This window comes from Oppia nitens, unplaced genomic scaffold (genome assembly GCF_028296485.1).
Source record: "Oppia nitens isolate AA-2021 unplaced genomic scaffold, nextdenovo-longstitch-racon4-pilon3 scaffold5_pilon_pilon_pilon, whole genome shotgun sequence".
Classification (NCBI taxonomy): Eukaryota; Metazoa; Arthropoda; class Arachnida; order Sarcoptiformes; family Oppiidae; genus Oppia; species Oppia nitens.
The window spans coordinates 2,582,401-2,604,862 of record NW_026533243.1 but is presented as its reverse complement, the minus strand read 5'-3'; the positions used below and the strand labels follow the sequence as shown (position 1 = coordinate 2,604,862).

At 28.7% G+C, this 22,462-nt stretch overlaps 1 protein-coding gene across 2 annotated transcripts in view; it reads right to left on the bottom strand.

Annotated features, from left to right (window-relative positions):
• Positions 1-1,256: 1,256 nt before the first annotated feature.
• Positions 1,257-22,462, bottom strand: part of LOC128961811 (plexin-B-like) — a 34,922-nt gene continuing 13,716 nt past the window's right edge. Inside the window, exons 1-18 of one of the 2 annotated variants that reach the window (XM_054308093.1) lie at positions 21,156-21,266; positions 17,614-19,316; positions 14,773-15,705; positions 11,948-12,076; positions 11,733-11,825; positions 11,253-11,337; positions 10,774-10,946; positions 8,901-9,046; positions 8,704-8,809; positions 5,297-5,433; positions 4,877-5,150; positions 3,905-4,753; positions 3,629-3,759; positions 3,453-3,512; positions 2,465-3,344; positions 2,237-2,397; positions 1,562-1,850; positions 1,257-1,496 (exon numbers count right to left, since the gene is read on the bottom strand). In XM_054308093.1, the coding sequence (XP_054164068.1) occupies positions 1,314-1,496; positions 1,562-1,850; positions 2,237-2,397; positions 2,465-3,344; positions 3,453-3,512; positions 3,629-3,759; positions 3,905-4,753; positions 4,877-5,150; positions 5,297-5,433; positions 8,704-8,809; positions 8,901-9,046; positions 10,774-10,946; positions 11,253-11,337; positions 11,733-11,825; positions 11,948-12,076; positions 14,773-15,705; positions 17,614-18,945 (5,961 nt within the window). In that variant the 5' untranslated portion in view covers positions 18,946-19,316; positions 21,156-21,266 and the 3' untranslated portion in view covers positions 1,257-1,313. Of the gene's footprint in view, positions 1,497-1,561; positions 1,851-2,236; positions 2,398-2,464; positions 3,345-3,452; positions 3,513-3,628; positions 3,760-3,904; positions 4,754-4,876; positions 5,151-5,296; positions 5,434-8,703; positions 8,810-8,900; positions 9,047-10,773; positions 10,947-11,252; positions 11,338-11,732; positions 11,826-11,947; positions 12,077-14,772; positions 15,706-17,613; positions 19,317-21,155; positions 21,267-22,462 lie in introns of those variants that run through there. The other variant, XM_054308094.1, reaches the window with a different exon arrangement.

Below are 22,462 nucleotides of genomic sequence, written 5' to 3'. Positions count from 1 at the left end.
TTTTTTAAAAAAATATAAACTAAACAAATTAACTATAACTTTTAAATAGTTTTTTAATTTGACATAAAAATAATTATCAAAAATCTGATATTTGGTTATACAGTATATGTGTCACAATATTATTGTTAATTAAATGTTTATAATATGAAATATAGATTATTGTTAGTTTTATGACAACTTCATCATATATATAATGAAAACAAACATTATATTGATATTATAACAACAGCTGTTAATGCGGTATTTTATTAGTTAATAAATGGTACAGAAATGATGGTCACTGAGCCGCACAGTTAGCAAAAAAATTATTATTTTCATATACTCTTATAGTCTATGATATTATGTCAAATAAGAGCATACTTTTTTGAAAACAATAAAATTATTTTGCAAAATAGTTTATTTGACTTATTAATGTTTAACTTTGAATCTAAGTCTTAGAGTAAAAAATGTTCAGATTTTAACAAATATTTAAAAATTAGTGAGATTTTAAATAAAGATTTAAGTAAAAGTAATTAATTAAATAAATTAACATTTAACACATAATAAATTCAATTATTTATTTCAAATATATCTTTATTAATTTTAAATAATAATTTTTAAATATTTCATACAAATTTATTTTATTTTGAGTGCACTTTAAAATTAATTTATATAAATTATAAATTTATATATGTACATATATATACCTATAAAGCAAATATAATTATTTTAGCTAAAAGCTAGATATATATATATATATATAATAATATATATTTAATTTACAAGTCGATAATAATTTCATAAAATTAAATTCTCATTAAAATTTAAAAAGCATTTAATAAAATGTATAATTAAATTTATGATGATAAAAACTATATTTACAATTTCAAATCGTAATTATTAATAATTACTAAATATAATAATAATATTTATAATTTTATAGATTTGATGCGTTTATACCCTGATTTGATTGGTTTTACAATTACAGTTTTAGTCAAAATTTTAAATGTATATTATAATTAACAAATAAATTGTTAAATAAATGCAAGTTTTCCAATAGAAATGCATAGATTTTCAATTAGCTTGGAAAACATTTGATAATTAATAAAACATTTAATAAAAACAGATACCTCAATGACAAATATGATAATTTAATCGCTTATAATGTTAATTACAATGTAAACTATTTAGTTATAGCAAATATAAATTATTGATTCAATACAATATGTATTTTTATGTATACAAAAATGATTATATAAACAACATTTGTTTTTATTTTAAATAAACTTCTCAAAAGACTAAGCTATTTATTAATCAATCAATTTAACAGTTGATTAGACTAACATAGTTTCCTGACTGCCCATTGAAAAGGCAATGGTCTCTAATTTGAGATGTAGGTGCTGTCGCTGACTCTGTGGATCACAGCACAGGGCTTCAAACAATGGTTCTCTATATCGTGAAACATAGATATAAAGTTCCCGTAAAGCGTTATATGTGTCAACTTCACCGGCATAAGACTGGTAGCAGAAAATATGGCAAATTTAATAACAGAAAAAAATTTAATTAATATATAAATATATACCTGTGATATGGCATTCATGTTGGCGACGACATCCGACTCATGTATTGGCGGCAACGATGCGATGTCAGCATAGTATTTGGATACCATTTTCCGATAGACAGGTATATCCCTTGCAAACAGTAATTTATTGGAAGGCGAGTCCTTTCCCAGTCTGTGCTCTTGTGTTGAACACGAGTCCATAAAAGTCTGTGCGATCACAGATAGACAGGCGTCCACTGATGAAGACTTTTCGATGTCAAACAAAAAGTCGGGATTTTTGACTAAATTCACCCAAAATCGGAGCGGAAGACTGGGTTTGAAGGAAAATAAATATAAAATCATTTGGTTTGTTATATTATAAGAAAATTGACAAAAATTTACACTTATGTCAAATATACTGAATTTACACAAATATATAATCATAATATATTTATTTTCAATGAAAAAATGCTAATTATTTATTTATATATTGTATACATAACAACTAACAGTGGCTTAAATAAATAAATAAATAAAATATAAATATATATAATAATTATTAGTAATAATTTTTATAAGTGTTTAAATTATATAAGTAAGTAAGTTATTTTCGTTAGAATTTTTTTTAATTGTATTTATTAATATTTAATAATTTAAATAATTTTTCAAATAGAGTTGTAATTATAATATTAACTGATTGTATTAAACTATGTTTACCTATTGCTTTTCCACGCGTGGATCACCTCGTGGTCAGTGATGCCGTAATTGGCGGCTGCGGTGTCCAGTAAGTCGAACAGCCATTTGACAGCGAGTGGCAGCTTATCATTGACTGTCAATATTGTGGACAAGAAATCGTCGACATATTTTTGGATTGTGCCCTAAGATTTAGAGTCGTTTAAGTTATTAATTATTGATTGCAATTAACAAATATAAAATAAATGTTACCTTTGTTGACAAAAGTCGCGTCAAATAGATTTCTGGTATCTGTTTGTGCAACTGATCCTTGGAGTTGTCGGTATGGTTGTCATCGAAAGGCTTGACCAGATGCCAGGTGCGCACCCGACTATCATCACATACACGGGTACTATTGCTGTTAATAGTACTGTAATAATGTGAATAATTGCTGGAATAGTGGTTTGAATAGTTGTTTGTTAATGTATTATATATGTTTCGGTGAGACGGCGAATGTGTAGGACTGTTGGATGGTATGGTTTCATACAAATGATTACTGGAACGCCTTTCCTTAATTATGAGACCCATTACAGCCATATCTTTGATGCCATAATGACTTAAAGTATTTAATCGTTTCCAACCATTTATCACTTTAGTAGTCAAATCTTCATCGGCAAGAATTAGATGACCACCTCTTCCGTGTCTCCACTCGAGGTTCACCTCATTGACTGTCGGCCGTTGAGAAAAAGTTACATTTTTATAGATAGTGTCAATGATTTTACTCTTCACTTGACTTATAGTATCGCAATTAAGGACTCGACACTGAATTTTTTCTGCCGTTCCCTCTTGAATAACATGAATAACTACTGTCATATAGTCAACCTGTTCACGGAGTAACCGTTCCTCGGACAGGGAGTATCTCGAGTCATGTGTCACATAATCTATGGGTCCTTTTTCTATCTGATGTTTAATGGCATTGAATAACAAAAACAGTGAACTACCGGCCACTTCATTGATGTATTTATACATGCAAAGTGACATCCAATTGGTCAACAGTTTTTCAACCACCGATTCCGTACGTCTAAGCAATAGTTGCGGATGTTTGGAGGACACATACTTTTGGATAAGTCTTATTAATAGTTCCCGAAGAATACTATGATTGATAACAATAAAAAAAATAAGATTATTGTCAATTGTTTGAACAGACAATTAATTATCACATCGAGTCAAAGATAATAATTCATTAGTTTTTATGACTTACTCAAAGGCGTAATCCATTTTCTCCATCAAAATAATCATCAAAAGTGATGCCACATTAACTCTGTGTTTGTCATCATTGAGGAAAAAAAGAGAGACAAAGGAAAAAAAAGTTTAACTAAGAAATGGATTTAAGTGATTGTCGTCTTTTACGAGACAAACGATTGAACCGATTCTTACTTATCACGAATGGTAAATGATTTCTGGTTTTCCAGTGTCTCAATAAACACCAAAAGGAAGTTACGGTTATATATGAGTTGCTCGAAGTGTGCCATCGACTCCTCACTATTATATGGATTGCCATTTGAGTGCTATTTTTGTGATGAATAACAACAAATAAAAAGATATAATAATAATTATGTAAACAATTAATAATATGGAGGAAACATATGAATGACATGAAATAAAACTCAAGAATATTCTAATCGATTGATAATCGGAAAGAAAAGTACTTACTTTGTAGTCACTTGAAAGAGGACTTCCATTGTCGGGTAAACCGGGAAAGAAAACTTTAATAATGTAAGCCCTGTGGTCAAGGGTAGGGATACCAGTGGTCTGTAAATCATTATTGAGGTCAGTCATGTCGGTCTGCAATTCGGCGAACGCCTGTTTGCATTCAGATCGGACACTGTTCTCGAGAGTATCCATTTGCAATTGGATCCGCTTATACTCGCGCTCAGCCTGAGAGCTCTTATGCTTGAAAATAGCTAAAACTATTAGACTCAATAACATGAGTACAGCACCGGCAGCCACGAAACAACCGATTACTAGTGGAGGCAATTCATAGGCGGCTGAAACTTCGTAGCGCAAGTAACCGATATCATAGCGAAGATTTCCCATTTTGACCACAACTGTTGGCAAATCATTTTCGTTAGGTCGACCCAACTCATCCGATCCCAGAGGCTGGACGTCGGGTGGAAAGCAAACCAGTTGTGTCATACTAAGAGATGTTATATTACAAGTTCGGGTGCCTATCGTCACGTTTACTTCGTGTTCAGTTGAGGCCAATCTAAGATTCTCGCCCTCAATGACTAATGACTCTCCTTTGTATAATTTGATACCATTTTCATCAAATGAAAACACCTTTGGGTCGGAAAGATATATAAGATTCGATGGCATCGTTGGATAGAACTCTTGCAAATCGCGAACAGACTGGACGTCGTCCATAACAAAACCAATTCTCAGTCTAAGTCCACTATTGCTAACATCGCGGATGTAATTACGTGACTGACTTTGGATGACCAGATCTTCCATAATTTTTGGTGACGGACACGACATCGTTGTCGAGTTAATTACATTACACGACTGTATAATTAGGATATGGGTTTGAAAACGGATATGAAATAAACAATTAGATAAAATACGCCTATAAAATGCTAAATAAATAAATAATTGAATATTGAATGGGGTCGGAGATAATAGCCATACCGTTTCATTGACAAGACTATTATCATCAAAGATAGCAATGCGTGGCAATTGTATTGATGTGAAATTACTTCCCGACACAAGTAATGGTCGACCGCCACTGAAAAAACTCTCCAACGGATAGATTCTGTAAATTGTCGGGTCTTTTGTGTATTTAAATGGATGGGAAAGAGTATGGTTTGATCCATCAATACATAGTATTAATTGTCGGACAGAGTATGAGGAATGGGGTGCAGGAGTGGTACGACAACTCAATTGTTTACTACTCGCCAACGAACTGTCCATTCATTATGGTTCACATTAAAAAAAATGAATTAAATGACATTTTTATAAATTGATTGATTGATCGTTATTTATAAGCAATAATGGCTTTAATTGTAGCAAAAAATCAGAAATTAAATGAACTGAAAACAAATGACATACCGTTCCACACGACAGGGCAGCTCATCCAAGAAAATCTCAATGTTGGAACCGATATTCAAATTAGTACCACTTAAATATAGACGGGTACCACCAGATTGTGGGCCCAATTTAGGGTTTACATCCATCAAGTGAACCGTCTATTGTGGGGCACAACAGCATAATAGGGAAAGATAGACAACAAAACATAACAATATTATTAGTTTTTATTCATGAGATGTTCCTCTAAAGGCACACCCAATTGAGTGCTGAATATTATAAGACATACAGTATTATACAATAATAATTTACAAATACTGTTATATATGTTATAATAATCAAAATTAGTAGTCATTAGTCATATTCCCAAAACATATCCATCACACAACCCGGTGCTCATTAATGAGTTGCTAAATATCAGTGCTAATTACATGTAATATACTGTACTATAGTATAAACGGCACAATGCCTGTGCTATTACTTCCCATTCCCCATCACTTAAACATCAAATAATTTGAATACATATTTTTGTAATCTTTTGTTTTTGATTAAATTATTTATTATTATTATTATTCTCGTAACAGATGCTAAAAGTGCGTTAAGAATCTAATTTTTATTTATTTGCTTAGTTTTATACATAGAATATTCTGTAGTCTTTTATTAAATTAGATTATATAAGAATATATACCACTTTATACATAAAATAATATAATGATTTGTCATTATCTGCAACAATGTGTATAATATTTATATAATAGCTTTATTTAAAGTTAATGCTTAGATAAAAACCAAACTCACATTTGTTAACAAAATGACATTTTTATAAAAAGATTGTTTGATTTCAATCGTAAAATTCAATTAGGGTTTTGTTTGTTTTGTTTTGTTTGGACTATATTTTCATATCAGTCTGTAAACTATTTTTAGTGGATTTCAAAAATAGATAGTAAATCATAAATAGATATAAAAAAATTACTAAAAATTTATTTGGATTTTGGTTTTAAAAACAAAAATGAAACAAATTATTGTTGTGTTTTATATGATTTTTAAAAGTAAAAAAGATTAAAACTATATATAATAATAATAAATAAAAGCTGAACTCAACTCTCAATTTAAGGTTGTTATCGAAGTATTATATAATAAATATAGTGAATGAAGTAAAAGATGGGATAAACTATTGTATTATTTCACTATCTTTTTGTATGTTTGGCTATAAATCTGAACTAAGATAGAGATTGAGTCCATTGATTTTTAAAAGCTTACAACAAAATAAAAAGAGAGATTAGATAACAAATAGAAAATAAATTACCAAAAATATCATCAAAAGACAAAAACATTATTATTTCTAAACAATGGATTTCAGGGCTGTATTGCCATTCAATAGAAAATGTGAAATAAAATGCCAAAAAACATATAAAAACAAAATTTACTAAATCAAACACTCAATACAAAAATTATATCAACAATTTTTATACTCTCTTTTTCTCTCAACAAATATGTTTAAAATTGATAAACTTGATCATAGATATGACAGATACAACAAATAGATAAAGTGAGAAAAACAGTGTCAAATACATGATGTGTGTGTGTAGTACTGTATACTATGTTTACTGTTAGACAATAACAACAACAAAAAATAAAATAAAATAAAAGGTATCAAACAATGCGTGTCTTGAGAAACAAATTTGGATAACTATTATCACGCTTTAGTTGAGAGTAATAACACCTGCGATACCAATATACTACTAAAGCATAGAGTACTCGTACAGTACAACCACACCAAAAGCAATTTCCAGTCGAGCACTGGTAGGCATAAAGATATATCGACACAACTGTATCTCTAATACTATATATATACTGTTGTATCACTTTTTGATTCAATTGTTTGCTAGTGTTTTGAGAGAGTTAACTGAATTGACAACAAAAAACTCAATAAACAGAGAGTGCTATTAACTAAACATTAAGTTCACTATTGATAGTATAATAAAATTACAATAGAAAAACATGCAAACTATAAATATTTATAAATTACATGTTATAATATATGTATATATCATAGAATATTATATTTTGTCATTATCTAAATTTTTAAAATCCCTTCCCAATGTTTTTTGAGCAAAAATACTAAAATAAAATGTGTTAGAATTAAACAATTTATTTTCAATATATATAATATTAAAATTTTGAATCTAATAATATAAATTAATTAATTTGATATTAGTAACTAATTAACAATGAAAATAAATCTTATTAAACTATTATATAATAATTAAACTAAATAATAAATGTTGTCATAACTTTTTAAGGCTAAAAAACATAAAAATGGACTTTGTATAACAGTTTTGTAATAATACTAATAATAATATATAAATTTAGCCAATATTATATGGTTGTTGTTGTTGTTGTTGTTGTCTGATGTCAATATAAATATAAAGTTTGATGCATTGATACCGAAAGCTAAATGTAATTTTAATCGACACACAAAACGTAATACTAGTACACAATTGACACAATGAAAGACTCGCTTTAATATTATTACTTTTATATGCCTATAAACTACAATATATTACTGTAATATTTTTAGAGCACAATATCAAACAGATATGAAAATATGTAATTAAAATTATATCAATCATTCACCGGAACATAAACACAATCCATCAAACATTGTTATGTGTGGACTAATCTATAACATTGAACGTAACGTAAATTTTATATATATATATGTATGAATCGAGTTTATACTACTATGTATGTATGTATTATATACAGTATATATATAACTTTATATTGTATTATATTATAGATATCGTAGTATAATAAGTATATGTATACTGTAAATATAGTAAATAATAAAAATTTATATAATAAAAGGAATAGTAATTGAGTTTTTTCCAATGGATGTAAAGTTAAAATATATTTATGAAAAAACTTTTCCTATCTTTAATGCTAACGATAAAAGCCTTCGAGACCTTTATTATTAAACTTAACGTATATTTACTGCAAATATGATATAAAAATTTATATATAAATAAAAACTAAAATTCTCAAAAAACTCAGTTTTTGAGGGTTTAAGGGATTTGTGTTTTCTCTCTATTCTTAAGACTGAAATTGATATGAAAAGCACATTAACTTAAGTGAAAGTAAAATATAAAGGAGAGGGAGAATAGTGAACAATACATTTAAAGTGCGAAAAAATCGAGAGGTTGTGTTCACACAATTTTTGTCAAAAATAATTTTTCAATCAATAATTTCATTTGTTTGAGAGCAACGTTATTATACATTAGCAACACATTGTATTTATAATAATAATAATATTAGGAGTTCCTCGCAAGCTATGGTGTGGGTGAACCACTTACTTAATGCCATAAGCTTTATGTATTATTCAACGATATACATACTTCTAGCGAAACTCAATTATAATAGTAACGTACCTTATATTGAAACTTTTCCTGAGCCCGGGTCACACCGGCCCGGTTGCCAATAACCACAACTGCCGACTGTTCACCAATAGGACTGACACCCGTACGACAGACAACACTATTAGTAGGCGTAAAAATTTAATTATTATTAGTTAAATAACTAAAAATATGTTTTTATCGATTTTATTAGTTAACATCAATAGACTTACCGAACGGATATACTGTATTCAACTGTCACACAGGGAATGCCTCCGAGCGCTACTTTGTCTCTGATCTCATCTTCAGTTAAGCCCAAATTGGAACCTTCGATGGCCACCAGTGTTCCGCCTTCTACTGGACCCGACAGGGGATGTATCTGTAGGTGGGTTTGCATTAAATAACAAATTAGAAATTAACTGTATATATCATTTTCTCATCAATTAATTCCTGTCTAATACATCATATTTTTAATAATCATTATTAATAACATTTTTGTAGGCAATGAATGGGCTGACACTTAAATTTTTAGGCCACACTATTGTAATGTTTTCGCTATTATTGTATTTATAAAAAATATAAATAAATATTCTGTTCATTCATTAGATATACAGTGCATTGTTGTTATCGGTTTGTGTTATATACAGTATAAAGAATATTCTGTATGTATTAAAACCATTTTGCGTGTGAAAACCATTGTTATAAATACAGTATACACAGCATCACAAAAATTGACTGAACAAATAGGTTTTACACAATATACAGTGTATACTTTATATTCTATAAATTATATGCCAAACTATATTTTTTTATATCAAATATATATGAGAAAAATTACTATTTTATATATACAATAATATTATAAAGTATTTTTGTGATTTCATTCATCATTTTATTTGTCACAAACACCTGACTATAGTCTATGCAGTAGTAGTAGTAATAGCTGTAAACTGTATGATATATATAAAAATAGTTTGCTTAGCAAGAATTGCAACCAACAATTGCCAGCCTTTTGGTGGTTTTAGTTTAAAAAAATGTGCAAAAAAAAGGGATGAATTATATGTGCGGAAAATTATTGTGTAGACTATAACATAAGGCAATTGTTAGATATACAGAATATAAGATATATATATATATATATATATATATATATATATAAAGAAATCTAAATTATTAAACATTATATAAGATATTTTTCCTTTTATGGTATATATTTTAATTAAAAAATAGTAATAATACTATATTTGATATTTAATTTTTACGATCGTAATCTGTATAAAACAGATTACTGTATAATAGAGAAAATGTTTAAAATATTTACAATTAAAATAATATTATGTATATACTATATGTAAGTACTTTATGTTTAAATTAACTCAGATTTAGTAGAGATATACGTATAATAAAGCTTTTCTTATTAATCTTTTCAATGATTTTGTTTAAATTAATAAAAATAGGGGTTTTTTATATTAGTTTGAATGCATTTTCGGAAGAGAAACTCAAATATATATTTATTTTATTTATAATTAATTCTGATTTTTCTCTATAATCATAGCAATGAACTCACGCATTGATCCAAATCTCTTAGGATTTTAATCAACTGATTATTTCGTGAAATTATTTTTTAGACTAAAAATAATTATTAAATGTTTTATAATCTATACATTAAAAAAACTAAATAAAGTTTCTTTAATATTTTAAATAAAAATTTTGTACTAATTTTCAAATGAATTATCAATTTTATATTAAATTTTTTAGAGCATTTTCTTTAGTTTTTTTGTGATAATCAATAAAATAATTGCCAATAAATATATGCTAATAACAGTAATAATATTAGTAATAATAAAATATTTGAGTATTTTTATTATAACTATAATTGTATGTGTTTTTTGATTGTGAAATCAAACCCAGCAATTAGTATCAATGATAATACATATAATTTAAGTTAATTTTGCTGGCATTTAAATTAATGCTAAAATGTATATGCATTTTGAAAAACAAGTTGAATTATATTATATATATTATACTTCTGGTGGTAGTATACGGTAGGCATACAATTAGACAGGTATTTCATGTTAATATATATGATATATATATAGGACTCACCCAATCGATTCTGGGTGGCGGACAAGAGGGCGCCGGGTTATCCACACACGAGTCCACGTATGAGCACTGAGAGGAACACCAAACGCACTGGTATTTCTTGTCTCGAGTCTGACATAATGAACAGTCAGGTCTCGAGGCATGACTTCCCAGTAAATGGCATTTGTATAGCGTAACTGACAGATAAATAAACAGACAGACAAAAGAATATGAAATATTTAATATCAATATAAATATTGAATACAATGTTAAGAGAGTCTCTGAAAGATGAAAATAAAGTTTTTTTTGTGAAATGTCTTTTGTTATATTAAGTAAATAGTATTTATGATGTGATGTAAGATAAAGTGTGTGTATGTGTGTGTGAAAGAGAGAGAGAGAGAGAGAGAGAGAGAGAGAGAGAGATAAACCATGAATTCAATTGAATGAATTGATGGCTTGAAAATGACAAGAAATATACAGAAAAAACTTAATATATATCTGACCATTGGTTTTGTCAATAAACGTATCGCCGTTCCATAAGACAGTCAACTCTCCTTTCATTTCTCCCACATCTTCTTCATAGGTGTACTACAAATGTTATACAAAAAACAAAATACATTGTGTTATAAAATATAATAATAATAATAACGGCAAATGAATAAATGCCATCAAATATTGCAAAAGAGATACAATTGAGACTAAACTACAAAAAGATGTGTTGAGAAAAAATAGACAAAAATAGTATATAAGATATGAATGTATGAAATGATAATAATGAGTAAAATACCGGATAAAAGAAAGAAAGAGAGAAATGGTTGGATCAGAAAACAGGGATCAGAAGTGGAGAAAACAAGTGAAAGGAATGCAATCTTTATTAATGTTAGGTAACGGGTATTATATGTTGGGTTGTACTGTATTGGTTGATATCGCGACTTACAATCAAATAAATATATATCACATACTAAAACAAATTCAATACATACCACACTTTCGGCACAAATTACTTTATTATCTCTGACTCTGGCGAACACCCGTTCCTTTGCGCCCTCAATCTCGACAATACATTGGAATCCCTCCTAAAATGTTAGCAAAAAAATAGATGAAACAAATTTTTATTGTCAATAAAATGTATATAAAAACAAATTGCTGTTTGTTTTTATTACAATAAACTATTTAACTAATATTTAATAAAACTAACCAAAGATGAGATGAGATTTCTGACTTCAATAGTTATTTCACGTTTAGCGCCGTTAGGTATAAGTATCTCATTGTCGATACTAAATGATGGACAGTGCTGTCGGCCCTTAATTAATGAATTTTGATGACTCTGATGATGAATGTGCCAAACGTTTGGGTAAAAAATAAATAGATAAACAACAGACATAAGATTAATACATTCATATTTAATGTTTATAAAAATATATTACTCAGTAATACAGTATTTATCATTAATGTTATTAAATGTAAATTAATACTATTTATTATATACAGTATTTACTATACTGTATATTATATATCTTGAAAGCTAAATTAGGATAATAATTAATATATGAACAAAATTTTATTTCATTTATCATAAATTATTACATTAAATGCAATACTAAAATGACATTAATAAATATATAAATAAGTGTATCAACAAAATAAAAATCACTTATTTTAATAAATTTAAATACAGTTTAATTAAAGTTTTTGAATCACATATAATTTCGTATTAATTGTATTGCCTTAAGAAATATTAAATTTTCTCATTTATTCATTTAGTATTATAATTTGTGTTACCATAAATAATATTAAATTTATATTTAAAACATATTAAATTATATTAATTTATACATACATGATATAAGTAACAAAATACAACAAAATATAATTTTAAAATTAAATGCAATTTATTATATATTCAGATGCATTAAAATTATAATATAATTTTGTAATAACAAAACAATACCTTTTATTATATCATATTTAAGAATATCAAGTAAAGTAAAGTAAAATAGATATCAGACTAACAATTAAGTTGTGACTAATATTCATATGAATATAATTTTTTTTATTATAAAAGATTATTATTCTATAAAAAATCACTTTATTTACATTTCAATTGCAATTTTGTTTGAAAAAATAAATGCATGTATTTATTCTATTCATTCATTCATTCATTTTCTTTACTTTTTTTTTGAATTTTTATCAAGAATTTAAATAAATATAATATGCTTTATAAGTAAAAGATGATATAAATGTATCGCACATATAATAATAATAATAATAATAATAATAATAATAATAATAATATACTTATATATCTATATATAAAGTACTTTATGAATATATAAAATACATATACATTTTATGTTAAGGAATTTGAAATGAATGAATGATTTCTTAATTTAAAAAATTATATAATATATTATAAATATTATTACCGAATGTGAAAGAAATAAGAAAAACATATTTTTCTCAACAATATTTCTGACGATTATTATTATTATTATAAGTTTTTTAAGAATATATACATAAAAGTATAATAATAATGCTTGAAATGGGAATTAAATTTTAATTTAAAAAGTAATATATGAGTTCATATCTAATGTGTGAGAAAAAAATCCAAGTATTGTATGTAAAATAAAATCTAAAATGTGTGCATCAAATCTGTTTTAATAGTAACTATGCAATGAATAACCCCAACAAATGAAGCATTAGTTATAATGTAATGAATGTACTATACATTTATATTATGTATAATAAATATTTTTTGTATAATATTTAGTAAATTACAGTAATATTACATAAAAATAGATATCGAAATTGCATGCATTATAAGTGTGTGTGTGATATACCATACTAAATGCCATATCATATCAAATACAATTTATAATTTATATGTATTTACAAAATTTGCATAACAAAAGACATATATAAAGTATATATATATATATATACCGGTATACAGATAATATTAAAAGACTGAATTTTGTATGAGTTTTAGGGAAGTCATTGAAAACTAATATATTTTATATTAAGGGTTGGGCTCTAGTATTCACAATAGTAGGCACCGGGCAATAGTGCTGGTAGTAGTAGTAGTGGCGGTGTTTGTGTGATTGTGTTGTTTTACAAACACAAAAAAAAACATTCAAATAAATTTATGTTTTTCTTATGTATGCCAAAATAAAACTGCATTTGAAATGTAATTTTCTAAATGCATGCTATAAATAGTGTCATTTATATGCAATATCTTTTTTCAGTACACTTGCATTACATAATTTTATAGATATTTTTGTTGACTAATACAGGAAAGAAAAATAAAACATAAATTGGATTTAAAATTTTTTTTTATAAGACAAGTGAAGACATCACATGAGCCAAACAAAAACCAATATATTTGTCTATTATATTGTTTTTAGTTGTGAGTGTGTGTGTGTGTGTGTGTGTGTGTGTGTGTGTGTGTGAGCTTAATATGATAGTCAAAACGGTGATTATCATAAATATATATAAAATAAGTTTGTGTGCACACAAAAGTTTTTTAATTTATTTATATATAAAAAATTGCAAAACTTTTATGAATAAATTTAATTTAGCATAAAATCTGTTGAATATCAATGGGTTTCATATATATATTTAGGAAAACACCCGAACATTATGTCCACACAAAAAACTTGTTTAAATATTATATTAAACACATTTGAAAAAATTATTGTTTTTATTATTAATATTAAACATAATATTTGTCAAATTAAATGTGATTTAAGGTTTTGTTGAACCCTTTTACTTGTTTACAATAATCATAACTTTAATAATAAAAAAGACAGTTATGAAAAAAGACATGACTGGAAAAATGATAAAATATTAAAGCCTTTATCTACTATTAGTCCTAAAACTTTAGCTATCAATTTATGATATTAAATTCAATAGTCGTTAAACGCAATAGATTTTAAATTATAGTATTAAATAATATTAAATACTGTATAATAAACATCAATTACTGAGTAAAAAAATAATTGACAGCACAGGTATGTAACTTACATTTTCGCCGACAATCATCCTTCGGGCGCATTGGGATGTGTTATGTGTACACATGTTCTCATGCATACACCAATTGCAAGCCCACGAACTGGTAACACATGATTTGCATGTTTTATGGACACTGCAGTCATAAAATACGAACGACCGGTTAATGAAGTCGGTATCGGTTTCGCTACTCCTGACCGCCAGATTTACTACTGTATGATCTTCACCGGGAGGAATGGCAGGGCGGGAGGCAACAGATGGTGCCATACATGAAAGTCCATTACGGGAAACACGGGCAGGAATTGGCGATCCGACACCAAATACACACAAATAGTTTGCACCGTATGGTAATTGAGGCAATTGATAGATAAGTAGTTCAATATTAGAAACTGTATTGTAAGGCATGAACTCGGGTTTGATGGCCTGAAAGTCGATACATTGTGTCGTTTCTAAGGAAAGCCATCGCGGAGATGAGATAATGCGCTCAGATATACCCCAATTGGTGGCGTTATTACACTCTGACTTAACCGTACATCTCTTTTCTAGTGAACACCACCCGCAGTAAGGATTTCTGGCGGCCAAACACTGGTCACAATCATGATATTGGGTACACCTCTCGATCTTGACTTTTGATATTTTATAAGGTGACGATGCGATCACATATTTAGGGTGATGTTCGTGATCGAGATGTATGTCTCCAAGTATAGGATGACCCCTGTCTACAATCACATCCTCAAACTCTTCGCCCACTGTAGAGCCAGATATTAAAATCTTTTTGATGGCACCATCACTGGTACCGACAAAAGCAACGGTATGTTGACCGGTAACAGTGGCCGTAACAGCTGTTAATGTGGTATTTTGATAGACAATAATTGCCGTCGAAGTAATTGGCAACGAACCGTTCAGTTTGATTGCTTCGTTACAAAAATTCTGTATATTTCCAGCTTTCTGTAGACACCGGGAGATAAAAACATATGTATGTGAGTTATGTATTTATATATATATATACTGTATATACCGTATACGGTATATACAGTATATAAAACATTTTATATAATCTTAGCGCAAAATTAGTGCCAAATATACAGTAAATAAGTCTTAATATTATTAGTATTAACTCAGACTTATATTATGGTCTCTAATACCCAGAGCTGGCAATTCTTGATTTAATAGTAATGACATTAAAAAAAAGTGAGAAATTGCAGTCGTATTACTAAATTACTGTTATATTCTGTAACTAATACTGTTTTTTCAAGTAATAAAAGCATACATGAATTGCAACATAACTTGCTTTATATGAATCGAAAGTACATAGAAATGGCTTATAAATTGCTTCAATCATTAAAACCTTTTTTATATATATATGTTTCATTTAGTACCGTATGTTATGTTATATTATGTTTATATCTCATATAATATTTTGACAATTTTTCTGTATTGTTATTATTTTTTGTCCAAATAAATAAATTTATAGCGTATATTAATACAATTGATGAACATAAAAATGCTATTTTCAAAGAGAATATTATTGATATATATATATATAAACTGTTGTTTTATATGAAACATAGTGTATATACAGTACAATCAATGAGGACAGGAATGAAAATCAAGTTAAACCTATTATTGGGTTATCAGAAAAAGGCTTACTTTGCAACAATATATTGTCAGATACTAAAGTGTTATATAATGCAAATCAATAGCTGAGAATAAAGAATAAATAGCAAATAAATGTCAACACATTTCAATGTCATTTACTATCAGAGATAAGAGGGCACCGGCATGTGTTGATCACAATATTTAAATGTATGGCATGAGTGCAATGCCACACACTTACAGAAGTTATACACAAACAATGACAATGGCATACATTTTGAAAGCAACAAAAAAGGAAACTCAGTCATGTTTAGATACAATGTATTGATATCTGTGTGCAAAAACAGGGTTAAGGATAGGGAACTGTAGGATATAAATGAACAAAAATAGTGGCAATAAATAGCAGTTATATATTCTGTATTAAAGAATCTCAATATATATATAATATGTGAGTTTATGTGTGAAGTCAACTAAGCATATCGTGTTATAATATGGTTCGGAAATGAATGGCTGGTTGTTATGCTGACGAGTGCTTAATACATATCATACATATCTACAGTATATATGAAATAACATATAAATACATACTGTATATGAAAACCTAGTCTCTGGTAATATCAAGTACTAGTCCTAAAACTATGACTAAAAGGATTTATGAGCACTCATGAGCTCTAGTAATAACATAAGCCATAAATTTATCGTAATTAACATAAAAGATATTTAGTAAATATCTCGTAAAATATATACAGAATATTCTTTCCATTTAAATGTCTATTTATATATGCAATGACTGCCTGTTGTACTATTGTTTGCGCTCCAGTTATGTATAAAAATCATAATATTTAATATAAAAAAAAGAAAAAAATTATGATATATTAGTCTGAAAAATGTATATAATGTGTAAAAATATAATAAACATAGTTTTGCTTTATGTATTTTATTGTACTATTTGTTAATAACAATTTCAGACACCAGTGACTAAAAATGTATATTTTGTTAACTCTATTTATGTGTTTCTAAGTAATTCATTTACACATAAAATAAATTAAATAATAGTGTTATGAATGAACTAAAAAATATATACTTATTGTAAAGTATTATATAATATACAGTTATACCATATACAGTAATAAAGTATATTATTAAATAAATGATATACTCTAGTAATGGCAATATATCTTTGAATCATTGATATATGAGTTTTGACAATTAGAGACCATAACAGTTATCGCATAAACACAGCACTAACAGCACACTTACCCCGGGCTCCGGACACTCATTAACACTGCCGGCAATATAATCCATATTACGAGTCAAAACACTTCCATTATAGCACAGGTGTATGTTTTGGGTAAACTTGTGTTCAATTAGTGATAAGGGAAACACACAAACAGCCGAATACTGGTCGGGCTTTGAAGAGTGGTCTATACTCGAGGAGAACACTCCTAATAATACTTGTGATCCCCTTTCGATGCGAAACTCATCCGCCAAATCATTGCCGACTTTGATGACAATGGCGTCCTGTAATAGATTATATTCTTGGCCGTCCTGTGCCACACATTGAAGGGTCACTTCAGTGTATGTGTGAAATCCGGCGTCACTGACACAGACACGCGTCAAACGGCTTATGTAACCCCACTCTTCCAGCGCTCGTAAGTGTGATTTCCTTTGAACGGTTGCAAAATAAATGAAGTCATTTGCGTGAAAGCCATAAACATATTTCACGAGATAGTAATCTCTTAAATGAGAACTAATGTCGACTCTGGCGCTATCAGTAAATGACTTTTCAATAATATTGAATAATCGGGGACCGGATTCAAGAGACCGACTACTAATGGCCGGAACCATATCTCTATATGAACCAAGCCGTGAGTTGGTGGCCCCCACGTATAGCACTGGTATGGCGTTATGTGGACTAAAATACTTTGCCGGTCCGACTAAGGCTATTGTCGACGAGTTCTCATCATTAGAGGCAACGGGAACTGTAACTAATTCTTCTCTCTGTCCGATATCACGCAAACTATGTCTTTGACACGACCCCTGATGAACTGATCCACAGGCGATCAACATTTTGCTGAACGGGTCAATGACTAGCACTTTGTTTATATTATTCACATACGGTATTTGTGTCTCATCGACACCGTGACAATCGCCAGGTGAACACATTGGACTATCACGCAGTGGACCCGTTTGTACGGCCACTTCAAGAGTTAGATTAGCACTGAATTGATAGACCCAATTGGAAGCGCCGACATATATGTGGCCAGAGATCGGGTCGATCTCAATATGGGTAAAGTTGATGCTCTTGTTTGTTGTGGTATACGAGGCATACACTGGTGGTTCATATTGCATGTGTTGTTGTAGAGCATCACATATATTAACCACTGAAATCCACAAAATTAAACATAAATATAGAAATTTGTGAAAATTATGACGACTTTTCCTAAATACGGATCTCCTGTATAGACATTTGTTGTCGATAGTGACAACACAATTGTTATCATTGCCGTACATTTCATAGTCGGCTATACTCCATGTGCTCATAGTTTGCGTTGTTTTTGACTTATTGTCGACTTGTTTCTCGACAATCATTTTTCTCGGCGATATCTCATCGATTTATTATATGTTAAGACTTTATTTCTGGTCAGATATGAATTGCTGTCACAAAACAATGTACTTATCATTCCTCACAATCTTTAGAATACGACTTTCCTTTCGTTATTTTCTTTCTTTTTCTTGTAGGCCTTTCCTCTCCAATTGAATGCAATTTGTGTAGTGATATCACTGTAGCAATCAATAAATATTTTCACTTTTTTTGAAACCAAATATATTTTGCTTATATTTTCTTTCTTTTTCTATTATTTTCTTCACTCTTTATATAAAATATTATTACATTATTTTATATATCGCTTTGAGATTTAAGATCCACAAAAATATTGTGACCAAAAAAAAAAGGATCGCATCTGAAATTTAAAAAATATATATATAAAATCATATCGAGAAAAATTGAGTACTTAAAACTATATTAAGTAAAAATATATAGATATTATATATATATACACAATATAAATTAAATTGAAAAAATATAGATTGTTATTAAATAAAAATTTGATTTACGATTTAACATCTAAATAAAAAAAATCATATACAGTAAATTTATACGTAAAAAGTAAGTCAATTGGTAGGGAATGTCATAAAAGTATTTCTGGTAATTATTAAGAATTTAAAAAATTTCACATTATTTCTCCAAAAATTCAATATCTAGTGGAAAATTCTGGATTATATTTGAAAATATTTTCACATTCAAGTTAAACATTATATTATTTGCTACTTAAATAAAAATTTATATTATTTAGATAAAAATTCAATAACTGACAAATGCTATTAAAATATAATACTAAAAATATTCATTTCAAATGTATTCTAATTATATGTAAAACTTAGACAAATAGTTTTACTAAATATTGGACTCAGGAATTGTATATAAGTTTATTATTAATAAGTATTACAAGTGATAATAACACAACAAACATATGATATGATAATCTTTAACTTTATTTATTGATTACTAAATCAGTTGTCACACCGTTTAATCCAATCAATGATATTTTGAGGCAAAAGCAATGGTCAACACTAATGACACCGACATATACAGCTTGTCTTTTGGGAACGTAGCACAAGGAAAACTAGACGTAATTTATGAAAATAAAAAATTTATTTTTTAAATATAGTCATTCGATGCATAGCTCCATTCGGGATCTCCACATCTCGCTTTTTTATAGCGATCTTCATTTGATATATGCTTGTCCGCGAAGAAAATGCTTCAGACCACTAAACAACCAAAAGTCACACATTGCAAGGTCGGGGGAATATGGCGGGTGCGGTACAGTCTTGACATTATTTTTGGCCAAAAACTCTTGAGTCAGATAGTATGAACTCGGCTGTTGTCGTGGTGCAGTAGCATTCCTTTTTTTGCAGATCCCTCAATGACTTTAGGAAGACATTGTGTGGTGTACCACAAAGCCGTGGCTGTCTTCTGTCCGCATAACTTTACCGCGGCCAAAACCCGCCGTATTGAAAAATACGGCGTACATAACTTTTCCAATAGTTTTATCACGTTTGACAATATCGGGCGGTACCTCATCTTCAAACACAAATATCTTCGCTTCACGTGACAATTTTGGCTCATAATAGTGAACATATGTTTCATCACCTGTAGTGATCTTATCAATTAAAACATGTCCCTTATTCTTCCACATCTTTAGATTTTCTCGGCAAATGTTCACACGTTGTTGTTTTTGTTCATCTGATAGAAAGTGAACAATCAATTGTGCGATGAATGCCTGATCATTTCATTATCTTTTCGACAGCGGCCGCATTTTCAGGGGTCGATATAATAATAGCCAAACACTTTTCTTTCGCCATCTTTGAGTGACTGTACACCGAGTTTGAAATGTCGGATCCATTTGGTGATTGTACTGTAAGCAGTTACCATCCGATAATTTCGTTCGGGTCTTGTGTGGACAAAAACTCATTTAAATTATGACATTTGTGTTCCTCCGATTCCATTGGTATCACCGAAAAACTTCCGACCAGACCTCAAATGGTTATATCTTATACACGACTAGAGATAATTAGATGAAAATCATTGATATGTAATCAAAACCACGTGTCAACTTTTTTATATTATACCGTTTAGGTGGCGCTATTTCCCAAACATCATAGAATTTGCTTTCATTTGATATATTAAAAGCTATGATACAATATATATACAAACAAAACATTAAGATACTAATACTCACTCATTAATGGCTAACAATCAATTGGCTCATCATTTCATTGACTATAATAATAGCCAAACACTGACTGTACTGACACACATGTGTTGGCCGTTTGCTTCAGTTATTCGTATTAATCGTATATTTATTTCATTATTTTTCGAGTCAATAACCAAAAGTCATTGAAAATCGTACTAATAATTGGTATTAAACATCACAATAAATACAATATAATACACACAATAGTAATATAATTTTGCAAAACAAAACGGGAGTGCATTTTATCGCAAATATACACACATTGCTTGAAATACATTGCTTTTTAAAATATATATACTGTATATATATATATATTGTATGTTATTATTATTATCATTATTAATATATTAAATCAAATTAAATATAAATAGCTATTATTTTTTTTAGATACGATTACAATCTTTCTCAATAATATATGATATATATAACTATTTAATTCACTTCACTAGATATACGGTATATAATAGTTAGGGGGAGAGACTTGATATACTGTCTGTATATTCAATGTAATAATATTATTAATTTAAAACATCATATAAATTGTTTTCAAAAATAAACTACTTTTTTAAGACTAAATAGTCGACAAACGCCTCTTAATATATTGGCTTTAATAATAATATGAGAAGCCAACAGTACTGGGAGAGCTCTGGGATATGAATGAAGTGGTGCACCAGCACTGGCAATCAGTGAGGTTTGCAAGTGAGTTGAAAAATAAAGAGAGAGAGAGAGAGAGAGAGAGAGAGGCACCGATTGAAATGAGTTTAGACCACCAGGTTTTAGGATGTAATGATACCCATCCACTGATTGCTTTAACTTTTTTTTAGTAAAAACTTTGAGCTCTCTGTTTGAAAAATATAGTAATGGGTGGGAATTACAGGCAAATTGAGGGGAGATTTTTCATGCATTACAACATTATGGGCCCAAACACTAATACAACAGTGCCTTCTCGTATTAGTCTACTCTCTAGTATTATATGATCGTACAGGCATTGAACATAYTRTATGAGATGATGTAGTCATATTGTAGGCTATACTTTATACCAGTGCTTATAATGTTATGAACACAAGTGCACAAAATTATTACTGTCAAAAACATATCTACTGAAAATTATGTGAAAGACATACCCGAAATAACTCACAGCACACACACACACAAAATTACCCCAAAATGCTTAGATTAGTTGAGATTTTGAATAGACATGCAAGTAGTATAACATCAGTGAGAGAGAGAGGAAGCAATCATCTCCCTATCTCTCTCTCTCTCTAGTTTTGAGTTTTAGGCTTTAAGTCAAT